We start from the raw sequence: 12,809 nt of genomic DNA on the forward strand, positions 1-12,809 counted from the left end.
AGCATTTTTTTGGGACAAAAAGACTTTAGCTGAGATAGGCTCCAGCGCCCCCCGCGACCCTGAAGGGAATAAGCGGTAGAAAATGGATGGATGGAAAAAGGGCATCAAAAATACACATTTTTTAAACTTTATCTCGACAGATAGACCTGAAGTTAATGTAGTGCAGGGGTGACCACACTTTTTCTGCAGGCAAGTTACTTTTCAATTGACCAAGTCGAGGGGATCCACCTCATTCATATATATAATTTATATTTATTTATTTATGAAAGGGACCTTTTTGTTAACAAGTTCAAAGTAATGATTATGCAAGCATGTTTAATTCCTTTGTTTCATGAAGACAAGAATATAATTCTGATTCTGATGTCTTGCATTGATTGGAATCAGACAGTAGTGCTAATAACGGGGATGGCGTGGCGAAGTTGGTAGAGTGGCCGTGCCAGCAATCGGAGGGTTGCTGGTTACTGGGGTTCAATCCCCACCTTCTACCATCCTAGTCACGTACGTTGTGTCCTTGGGCAAGACACTTCCCCCTTGCTCCTGATGGGTGCTGGTTAGCGCCTTGCATGGCAGCTCCCGCCATCAGTGTGTGAATGTGTGTGTGAATGGGTGAATGTGGAAATACTGTCAAAGCGCTTTGAGTACCTTGAAGGTAGAAAAGCGCTATACACGTATAACCCATTTATCATTTATCATAATAACGTCTGCATTTTCGAATGGAGGAGAAAAAAAGTCCTCCTTTCTGTCCAATACCACGTGAAAGTGGTTGGTTTTTTGCATCTTATTTGTCCAGCTTCCATACTCGTTTTATACACTTTACAAGAAATACATTGGCGGCAAACTCCATGGCTTCCTAACTTGTGCACGCTAGCTTTCTGAGACTCTTGTTTTGTTAGCACAGGCAGGATGAAGCAGCGATTTTATTGTGAAGACAGGACTGTGCAGTCGGTCTTAAGGCTTTTGACGGCATTTACGGCGCGAAAGTTTGTTAGAATGAAAAGTGTTTCTCGCCTTCCTGTCGGTCATTTTTTCTTAATAATTATCTCGCAGCAGCCAGCGTCATCTCACAAGACTCCCGGGTGCCGTAAATGTCAATCAAGTGACGAAAGTGACGTCTTGGTGAAGATTGATGATTGCTAATGTTTTGGTCTACTTTTTTAATGCCTGGCTGGCGATCGACTGACACACCCTAAAATGTAACTTAGATAATGGGTTTTACTATGTAAAGCACTTTGAGTCACTAGAGAAAAGCGCTATATAAATAATTCACAATTCACACCCTCAGCGCTCGACTGGTAGCTCGCAATCGACGTAATTTGCACCCCTGATGAAGAGATTTAACCATTGAATAATAATTAAAAGTAATAATTTAGGACTTATTTTGGTAACACTTTAGTATGGGGAATATATTGTAAGTAACAAAGACTTAATTAAGAGTTATTTGGACACTAGGGGAACATATTGTAAGTAACAAAGACCTAATTTAGAGTTATTTGGTTAGGTTTAGGGTTAGTAATGGTGAATATTAGAGATGTCCGATAATGGCTTTTTTGCCGATATCCGATATTCCGATATTGTCCAACTCTTAATTACTGATTCCGATATCAACCGATACCGATATATACAGTCGTGGAATTAACACATTATTATGCCTAATTTTGTTGTGATGCCCCGCTGGATGCATTAAACAATGTAACAAGGTTTTCCAAAATAAATAAACTCAAGTTATGGAAAAAAAAGCCAACATGGCACTGCCATATTTATTATTGAAGTCACAAAGTGCATAATTTTTTTTAACATGCCTTAAAACAGCAGCTTGGAATTTGGGACATGCTCTCCCTGAGAGAGCATGAAGAGGTTGAGGTGGGCGGGGTTGAGGTGGGGAGGGGTAGCGGGGGTGTATATTGTAGCGTCCCGGAAGAGTTAGTGCTGCAAGGGGTTCTGGGTATTTGTTCTGTTGAGTTTATGTTGTGTTACGGTGCGGATGTTCTCCCGAAATGTGTTTGTCATTCTTGTTTGGTGTGGGTTCACAGTGTGGCGCATATTTGTAACAGTGTCAAAGTTGTTTATACGGCCACCCTCAGTGTGACCTGTATGGCTGTTGACCAAGTATGCCTTGCATTCACTTGTGTGTGTGAAAAGCCGTAGATATTATGTGACTGGACCGGCACGCAAAGGCAGTGCCTTCAAGGATTATTGGCGCTCTGTACTTCTCCCTACGTCCATGTACACAGCGGCGTTTTAAAAAGTCATGAATTTTACTTTTTGAAACAGATACCGATAATTTTGAAACCGATACCGATCATTTCCGATATTACATTTTAAAGCATTTATCGGCCGATATCGGACATCTCTAGTGAATATGTTCCCCATACTAAAGTGTTACCGGTTGTATAATAAGGCCATGCAGAATAAGGCATTAATAAGTACTTAATAATGACTAATTAAGAGCCAATATGTTACTCATTTGCATGTTAATAAGCAACTAATTAATGGTGAATATGTTCCCCATACTAAAGTGTTACCCTTATTTTTAACGTTTTTTTAGACTGAGACCCTTCTGGGGGAGCCTTAAAAGTTAAAATATAAAAATGGCCCCCGCATGCTTTAATTTTTCAGTGTGCGGCCCTTAGTGGAAAAAGTTTGGACACCCCTGTTATACTGCCTCTTCGCACCTGTGCGTTTCCACTCGGTGACAGTGGTCCTGAGGGTCTCAAGTTCTTTCTGAAGGGTCGGCAGCGTCTCCAGCTCTCGCTTCATCCTCTCGTTTTCCTTCTGAAGGAGAGGGAGAGACGCCATCTCTGACTTCAACCTGCTGTTTTCCTCCTCCCAGCGCAGACGCTGCGATTCTCCCTTCGCCGCTTGACCCTTCGCCGCTTTCAGCTCTTCTTTCTGCACCTGCATGAGACAGAAAAATTAGATAAAGCACAAATAAGGAAATAAAATAAATAGTATAGAATTAATAAAATTTTAGCGCAGGGTGGTAAGATGTAAGAAACTTAGACAAAATGTATTGATCCACAAGGGAAATTGTTCCACACACTAGCTCAGTTACAAAGGATGGAAAGGGTAAGGATGGAAAGGATAATGCAGTTATTAAGTAGACTAAAAATGCACCCTAGTAGCGATATAAAATATAACATATGTAATATTTACATATTATATATACAGTATATAATATATACTGATATATTATGTTATTATATTATATTTGTATATAATATATACAATATATAACACATTCCAATTACCAGGTACAATATTACAGTATATGTAAGAAAACATGGTAAGTGGTAGTCAACATAAGCAAACCTGGCCACTGTTTGCACATTTACATACACTGACTTTGTCCAGAGACAAAAGGACAATGAGCGGTAATAAATACTTTTTTAACCTACAGCAGTTTGTTGACATACTTTTCCTCGATCCGTGTACTTTTTTGAAGATTCTTGTGTTTTAATATGAAATTTGAATATGAGCTGCTGAGCTAATTTCGTTGTATGTCTTTGCTCTCATGAGAAAAAAAACCTTTTCATACAAGCACAAATCTTTCTTTCGGTGGCTAACAATATAAAAAAAAAAAAAGAAGTGTGTATTTTGTTGGTTGTTGTGGTAGAATCCAGGTTAACATAGATAGATAGATAGATATATGGATAGATGGATAGATAAGATAGATAAGATAGATAAGATAGATAAGATAGATAAGATAGATAGGTCTTTATTGTCATTGCACAAGTACAACGAAACTTTGTTTACGTAACACTGCCATACTTTTATTTTGAAGCTTAGTTTGCACGTTTACATACACTGACTGTCCAGAGACAAAAGCACAATGAGCGGTCATAAATAATTGTTGAACCTACAGCAGTTTTTTGACAAACTTTTCCTCCGAACCTTGAATATTTTTTGAAGATTCTTGTGTTTTAATATGATATTTTGATATGAGCTGCTGAGCTAATTTCATTGTATGTCTTTGCTCTCATGAGAGAAAAAAACTTTTCATACAAGCACAAATCTTTCTTTCGGTGGCAAACAATATAAAAATTTAAAAAAAGAAGTGTGTATTTTGTTGGTTGTTGTGGTAGAATCCAGGTTAACACTGCCATGCTTTTATTTTGAAGCATAGTTTGCACATTTACAAACACTGACTTTGTCCAGAGACAAAAGCACAATGAGCGGTAATAAATAATTTTTGAACCTACAGCAGTTTGTTGATATACTGTTCCCCGATCCATGTATTTTTTTTAAGATTCTTGTTTTTTTAATATGAAATTTGAATATGAGCTGCTGAGCTAATTTCGTTGTATGTCTTTGCTCTCATGAGAAAAAAAAAACTTTCATACAAGCACAAATCTTTCTTTCGGTGGCTAACAATATAAAAAAAAAAAAGAAGTGTGTATTTTGTTGGTTGTTGTGGTAGAATCCAGGTTAACACTGCCATGCTTTTACTTTGAAGCCTAGTTTGCATGTTTACATACACTGACTTTGTCCAGAGACAAAAGCACATTGAGCGGTAATGAATAATTTTTGAACCTACAGCAGTTTTTTGACATACTTTTCCTCGAACCTTGCATTTTTGTTGAAGATTCTTGTGTTTTAATATGATATTTTGATATGAGCTGCTGAGCTAATTTCGTTGTATGTCTTTGCTCTCATGAGAAAAAAACCTTTTCAGACAAGCACAAGTCTTTCTTTCGGTGGCTAACAATATACTTTAAAAAAAAGTGTGTATTTTGTTGGTTGTTGTGGTAGAATCCAGGTTAACACTGCCATGCTTTTATTTTGAAGCCTAGTTTGCACATTTACATACACTGACTTTGTCCAGAGACAAAAGCACAATGAGCAGTAATAAATAATTTTTGAACCTACAGCACTTTGTTGACATACTTTTTCTAGATCCGTGTATTTTTTTTAAAGATTCTTGTTTTTTAATATGATATTTTAATATGGGCTGCTGAGCTAATTTCGTTGTATGTCTTTGCTCTCATGAGAAAAAAACTTTTCATACAAGCCCAAATCTTTCTTTCAGTAGCTAACAATATACATTTTTAAAAAAGTGTGTATTTTGTTGGTTGTTGTGGTAGAATCCAGGTTAACACTGCCATGCTTTTATTTTGAAGCCTAGTTTGCACTAAACAGGAAGTCCCTGTGTGCACATTTTAAAGCTGTGTAACAAGTCAGTAGTTATCACTGTTTAGAAATAATGATGAAGTTAAGATCTGCTATCATAATGTGATTACTCATTCTGTTTTTTTCTCTCGTATTTGTTTGGACTATTGACTTCTGGCGGAAGATGGTACCACTGTGAGCACCTGTTTGCAATTATCATTTGTCTCCCTATTAATACCTGATGATCACAGGTGTGACTGACCGCCCTCAGTTAGATATCCTTCACACTTGCTGTTCCCAGGTATTTTTTACACATTCCTCTGCTTGCTATTGCTAAACTATTATTGTGGTACCGCCTGACTGCTGAAGCCGACCCCGTCCCTGGTTATTCTTTTGTTACTGGTTTCTATTACCTTTTTCTCACACGGATGTGTGTTACTTTGTTTCTGCTTTTGCGCAAGAAAAGACTAAACTGCCTTACGCCTGGATCTGCCTTTTTGCATACTGGAACCTTATTGAAAAGAGTAAGGAAACACCCAACATGAACAACAACACCTGTTGACACAAACGGACCATTTTTCATAGAAATGACCTTTTTGGTTCTGAAGTGGTCGACCGCGTATGTCGACAGTGACAGGTTTTTTAACAATAAAAGACCTGATGAGTAGGTTGATATTGAAGGGGTTGTTGAGATAAGCGGATTCTACTGTAGTGTGAGCTCTACCAAGACTAAAGGCCCTTTTCTACTGCACGGTACCTACTTGGCTTGCCACGACTAAATAGGCAACTGCTGAAGTAAAATACTCCACAGTCCTTATTAGAGATGTCCGATAATGGCTTTTTTGCCGATATCCGATATTCCGATATTGTCCAATTCTTAATTACCGATTCCGATATCAACCGATACCGATATATACAGTCGTGGAATTAACACATTATTATGCCTAATTTTGTTGCGATGACCCGCTGGATGCATTAAACAATGTAACAAGGTTTTCCAAAATAAATCAACTCAAGTTATGGAAAAAAATGCCAACATGGCACTGCCATATTTATTATTGAAGTCACAAAGTGCTTTTTTTTTTTTAACATGCCTCAAAACAGCAGCTTGGAATTTGGGACATGCTCTCCCTGAGAGAGCATGAGGAGGTTGAGGTGGGCGGGGTGGGGTATAGGTGGGGGGCCGGGGGGTAGAGGGTAGCGGGGGGGTGTATATTGTAGCGTCCCGGAAGAGTTAGTGCTGCAAGAGGTTCTGGGTATTTGTTCTGTTGTGTTTATGTTGTGTTACGGTGCGGATGGTCTCCCGAAATGTGTTTGTCATTCTTGTTTGGTGTGGGTTCACAGTGTGGCGCATATTTGTAACAGTGTTAAAGTTGTTTATACGGACACCCTCAGTGTGACCTGTATGGCTATTGACCAAGTATGTTTGCATTCACTTGTGTGTGAGAAAAGCCATAGATATTATGTGACTGGGCCGGCACGTAAAGGCAGTGCCTTTAAGGTTTATTGGCGCTCTGTACTTCTCCCTACGTCCGTGTACACAGCGGCGTTTTAAAAAGTCATAAATTTTACTTTTTGAAACCGATACCGATAATTTTGAAACCGATACCGATAATTCCGATAATTTCCGATATTACATTTTAAAGCATTTATCGGCCAATAATATCGGCAGTCCGATACGATATTATTGGACATCCCTAGTCCTTATATTATTGTAGTCTGTTTCTTGTCCAGAGTGTACTCCGCCTTCCGCCCGAATGCAGCTGAGATAGGCTACAGCACCCCCCGCGACCCCGAAAGGGACAAGCGGTAGAAAATGGATGGATGGATGTTTTATTCTGCCCTCAGTCTCCTCCATAATAAAAATGCTCTCATGGTCTTCTTATGTTAACATAAGTTGAATAGGGAATCTGTCTATGGTGGGAAAAGCCACTTTCTAGCATTGATAAGAGAACAAGCACCACATTTCTAGTAAATGGATATTGACTCTGCACGTGCAGACACACAAACATGAGGGAGAATGTGGGCACACCTGTAGTTGGGCTTGCAGAACAGAAATCTGCTGGTTTCCTTTGGCGATTTTGCTCAGAAGCTCAGAGCTGTCGGCATCTACTGGGGATGAGGGAACTTCTGGATGAAGCCACTCCTGTAACACACACACCATATACGTAAGGTATACATATATACCGTACTTTTCGGATTATAAATCGCAGTTTATTTCATAGTGTTTGAGTTTGAGTTTGAGTTTATTTGGAACATGCAAGCATACAACATGATACATCACAATTTCCAGTTTCTCTTTTCAACATGTTCGAAAAGGAGTAGGAAGAAGCAGAGCTTATTTAATCCTACCCCTTTTCTTTTACATAACAGTTTCATATGATGAGATAAGTAATATTATTTTGAGAATTAAAGAATGGATGGATGAAATAAATTCAGAGTGCTTATCATGGTTCTTCTTCTTTGTACTTTGTAAACACTTGAAGTTTGAAGAGTTTCTTGAAGTGGACCATATTAATACATTGTTTGATTGCTTTGCTTAATCCATTCCATAATTTAATTCCACATACTGATATACTGAAGGTCTTAAGTGTTGTACGTGTATACGTACATGTGTGTGTGGGCCTAGCCTACAGGGTGTTGTGATGCGTCTAGTGCAGTAGTTAGGGGGAAGGTTGCATGTCTACTTCCCATCTGCTTGCTAACCTCTCGCTTACAGACACTGCCGCTGGCTAGCCTTTGTGGTGAACGGAGAAGCAGCCTTGTGCGTCAGTCTTCTTCTGCCAGTACACAGCCTCTCCTTCACCAAGACTCCTGTCAGGCCTCCACGTGGCCACACACGGTAACTTGAGCCCTGCGGCTCAAGGCAAACGTGGCAGGGGATCTCGGAGCTGCAGTGGTCCCCAGAGGCGTGATGCGCAGGCCCACATTGTGGACACGCCCTGGCATCACCCAACCACTGACCCGCTGCTTTGTGGGTTAGTCTGGGAAGACAAAGGCTAGGGGAGCACACCCTGAGAGAAAAGCAAGTGACGTTGGAGACTGCGCGTTCCCATCGTCAAAAAAGACCTCAACGGCGGAGTGGGCGGATGATGGATGTAGAGAACCTCCACAACGGTCACAAAGGCGGAAGAAGGCTGCAGCAAAGATGGGCCCCCAATTGTCTTGGTTTCCATGCCATTGGACCCTGGTCTTTTCTTTGCCAAGGACAGTGTGGTGACTGCCTGCGCACCAGTTTCCCCACTTTAAAAGATTCCCCGCACAGGCGTTCTCCTGAAGGACCCATCATTAAGAAGGTGTTGGGAATGTCAACTCCAACGGAGTCCTTCTTCTGTCAACGTGTGCTGAACATGATCTTCTAATAACAAACACCCTTTTCCGCCAGAGAAACCGGTTCAAAACGTCCTGGATGCATCCCAGATCAAAGCGCTGGCATCTCATAGACTATGTCATTGTCAGGGCCAGAGATCGTAAGGATGTTAACATCACCAGGGCCATGATTTGTGCAGACGACTGCTGGACAGACCACCGCCTCATCCGCTCCAAAATGAACATCGAGCTGCGACAGAAGAGGAGGACACAAAGGAGACTGTTCCGCCCTAAATTTAACATTGATAGCCTTGGAGACACAGATAGGGTGCAACATCTACAAAACACCCTGTCTGTGAGACTCCCGGAATAATATCCTGAGGATGTGGAGGAACACTGGAAGGCTCTTAAGACCACGCTACTTGAAACCAGCAAGGATACCATTGGCTACAGGACTAGGAAACACCAGGACTGGTTCGATGAAAACGACATCGAAATACAACAGCTGATTGATGCCAAAAGGAAAGCTTTTTGTTCTTGGCAGAGCGACATCAACTGCAGGGACAAAAGGCAGGCCCACGTCAAGGCAAAGGCACTTGTCCAGAGCAGAGTGAGAGAGCTGAAAAACAAATGGTGGATGGAGAAGGCTCTGGAAATCCAGAAGCTTGCTGACTCTGGGGATACCAGGGGTTTCTTCAATGCTACCAAGGCTGTTTATGGGCCCAGCTATTGAGGCCTAAACCCCCTCCGCTCTAAAGATGGACAAACCCTGCTCAAGGACGATGTAGGTATCAGTTCCAGATGGCGTGAACACTTCCAAGAGCTCCTGAATCGGAACTCCACAGTGGAGATGGAAACCATCAACCAGATTCCTCAGCGACCCATCATGGAGCATTTGGGTGATCCTCCCACCGAAAATGAGGTCCAGGCTGCCATCAGAAAACTGGGTAACAACAAGGCTTCCGTACCAGATGGGATACCAGCAGAAATATTAAAGCAAGGCGGACCAAAACTCCTTTGCCACATCCATAGCCTCATTGGTAAAATCTGGGATAAGGAGGAAATCCCAGCCGAACTCAGGGACGCCCTCATTGTCACCATCTTCAAGAAGGGAGATAAGGCGGACTGTGGCAACTACAGAGGCATCTCTCTCCTATCCACAACAGGAAAAATACTGGCCCGTATTTTGGCAAACCGGTTATTGCCGCTGTCAGAAGAGATCCTCCCAGAGTCCCAGTGTGGCTTTCGTCCAGCTAGGGGAACATCGGACATGATTTTTGCAGTTCGTCAACTGCAAGAGAAATGTCGAGAACAACACCTGCCACTATACATGGCATTCATTGACCTTACAAAGGCCTTTGATTCTGTGAACAGAACCGCCCTCTGGGGTGCCCTCTCCAAAATCGGATGCCCAGACAAGTATTTGAAGATCTTGCGTCTGTTGCACGACGACATGACCGCAGTGGTAGTTGGAAATGGCGGCTCTGAAACGGCTCCCTTCAAAGTTGACACTGGTGTCAAGCAGGGCTGCATCATCACACCAACCCTGTTTGCTATCTTCATCTCAGCCATACTTCACCTCACCAGTCAAAACCTGCCTGAGGGAGTCCAGTTCATATACCGGACAGACGGCGGGCTCTTCAACCTGAGTAGGTTCAGGGCAAAAAGCAAGGTGCTTATATCCTCCATTACAGAGCTTCAGTACGCAGATGACAATGCTCTTGTTGCTCATTCTGAGCTGGACCTCCAGAACATCATGGATGATTTTGCCAGAGCGTACCGACTCCTGGGACTTGACATCAACATAAAGAAGACTCAGATCCTGTACCAACCGGCCCCTGACACACCCTACCAACCCCCCACAATTTATGTGGACAACAACATCTTGGAAAACGTGGAGCATTTCGCTTATCTTGGCAGTCTTCTTTCAACGAGAGCTGTCATCGATGCCGAGATCCACCACCGCATAGGTTGTGTCAGCGCAGCTTTTGCTAAGCTCAAGAAAATAGTTTTCGAGAATCGGGTCATCCAGACCAACATCAAGCTTCTCGTATATAAAGCTGTAGTTCTGCCCACTCTGCTCTACGGGGCTGATAGTTGGACCACCTACAGCAGACACCTGAAGGCTCTGGAGCAGTACCACCAGCGATGTCTCCGCAAGATCCTCAGGATCAGCTGGGAAGATAGGCGTACCAACATTAGTGTTCTGAAGGAAGCTAACATGCCCTGCATCACTACGACTGTCATTCGGCACCAGCTGCGATGGACAGGCCATGTAATTCGCATGCCAGACAGTCGCCTTCCAAAACAGATGTTGTACGGACAACTGACGGAAGGACAACGCACCCAAGGGGGGCAGAAGAAGCGGTATAAAGATAACCTCAAAATCCACCTGAGGAAATGCTGCTTCAACCTCAACACCTGGGAGGATGATGCCCACCAGAGGGTTTTGTGGAGCAGGATGGTCCATGAAGGCACAGCACAATTAGAAAAGGACCTCCACCGTGCCGCGGAAACCAAGAGGCAACAAAGAAGATTATATTTGTCCTCTTTTGTTGAGAAGAATTGTTGTATATTCTTGGGCAGCAGGTTATAGTTTGCTTTGTGTATAATGTTAGCTGTTTGCAAATTCACTATGTCATGGAATTTGAGTATCTTTGATTCAATAAATATAGGATTTGTATGTTCTCTATATCCAACATTATGTATTATTCTAACTGATCTTTTTTGTAACACCGTTAATGAATGAAGTGTACTTTTGTAATTATTTCCCCATATTTTTACACAATAACTCAGATATGGTAACACTAGTGAGCAGTAGAGAATATGAAGTGATTTTTGGTCTAGAACATGTTTTGCTTTATTCATTATTGACGTGTTTCTTGCTACTTTATGTTGTATATTTTTTACATGAGATTTCCAGTTCAATTTATCATCAATCATTATACCTAGAAATTTGGTTTCATTTACTCTTTCAATTTCTATTCCGTCTATTTGTATTTGTGTTTGACTTTTTCTTCTACTGTTACCAAATAGCATTATTTTAGTTTTACTGAGTTCAACGATAGTCTGTTTTTGTCAAACCATCTTTTTAATTTGTTCATTTCTTCTGTTATTATTTGTATTATCTTCTGTATGTTCTCTTCTGAACAAAACACAGTTGTATCATCCGCAAATAATACTAACTTTAAATCTTTTGTAACTTTACAAATGTCATTTATATAGAGATTGAATAATTTAGGTCCTAGTATTGATCCCTGAGGTACACCACAGGATATATTTAGCGTTGTAGATGTGTGTTCGCCTAGCTTCACGTATTGTTTCCTGTTCGTTAGATAACTTCTTATCCAGTTTAAGACTAACCCTCTGATGCCGTATCGTTCTAGTTTTTGGATGAAAATTTTGTGATTAATTGTGTCAAATGCTTTAGTTAGATCCATAAAAACCGCTGCCGCACATTTTTTACTATCTATTGCATTGGTAATTTCTTCTGTAATTAAAGCCATTGAAGTTGAAACATTAGCTCTGTATCCATATTGGTTCTCTTCGAGTGTTCTATTTTTGTTTGTGAAACTCTCTAATCTGTTATTGAACAGTTTTTCAAGGATTTTAGAAAATTGTGGAAGTAAAGAAACAGGTCTATAATTTGTAAATTGGTCTCCAGTCTTATAAATTGGTGCAACTTTAGCTATTTTCATTTTGTTTGGAAATGTACCTGTTTGAAATGATAGGTTACTAATATACATTAATGGTCCTGAGATCTCTTCAATAACCTTTTTTATCGTTTCCATATCAATTTCATTACAATCAGTTGAAATCTTAGACTTATATTTTTTCATGATTATAACGACGACTTATACTCTGGAGCGACTTATGTGTGAAATTAACACATTACCGTAAAATATCAAATAATATTATTTATCTCATTCACGTAAGAGACTAGGCGTATATCAGCAATCGTCACACACACACACGTCAACCAATAAAAATTCGGCGGGGGCGGGTCATGGCAGAAGTGCATAGTGAAAAAAAAGATGCTACCTGCTACTACTTCCGTACCTATGAAAATTGATCATTTCAACATTGGCGGTAACTTATAAAAACTGAGAAGGGCTGAACTACTTGTCCCTCCCGGGGTCGCGGGGGACTGGAGCCTATTTCAGCTGCACTCGGGCAGAACGCAGGGTACACCCTGGACAAGTCGTGACCTCATCACAGGGCCAACACAGATAGACAAAAACATTCACACACTAGGGCCAATTTAGTGTTGCCATTGCCGATCAACCTTTTTGGAAGTCGGAGGAACTGAATATGGGATACAAGGAAAAACATGTGACTGCATCTGACTGACCTGTTTTCCTGGTTCCTCTGAATCTCTAAAATCCCTGGTAATG

General features: G+C 41.0%; 1 protein-coding gene across 4 annotated transcripts in view; it reads right to left on the reverse strand.

Moving 5' to 3' along the window:
- pbxip1b (pre-B-cell leukemia homeobox interacting protein 1b) overlaps positions 1-12,809 on the reverse strand; it is a 54,684-nt gene that overhangs the window by 4,995 nt on the left and 36,880 nt on the right. For all 4 annotated transcript variants that reach the window (XM_062029931.1, XM_062029928.1, XM_062029930.1 and 1 more), the window contains 3 exons: positions 12,767-12,809; positions 7,139-7,252; positions 2,673-2,895 (listed from right to left, as the gene is read on the reverse strand). The exon at positions 12,767-12,809 is cut by the window's right edge and continues 10 nt beyond it. In XM_062029931.1, coding sequence (XP_061885915.1) covers positions 2,673-2,895; positions 7,139-7,252; positions 12,767-12,809 — 380 coding nt within the window. The remainder of the gene's footprint in view (positions 1-2,672; positions 2,896-7,138; positions 7,253-12,766) is intronic.

Source organism: Entelurus aequoreus, linkage group LG20, assembly GCF_033978785.1.
Source record: "Entelurus aequoreus isolate RoL-2023_Sb linkage group LG20, RoL_Eaeq_v1.1, whole genome shotgun sequence".
Lineage (NCBI taxonomy): Eukaryota > Metazoa > Chordata > Actinopteri > Syngnathiformes > Syngnathidae > Entelurus > Entelurus aequoreus.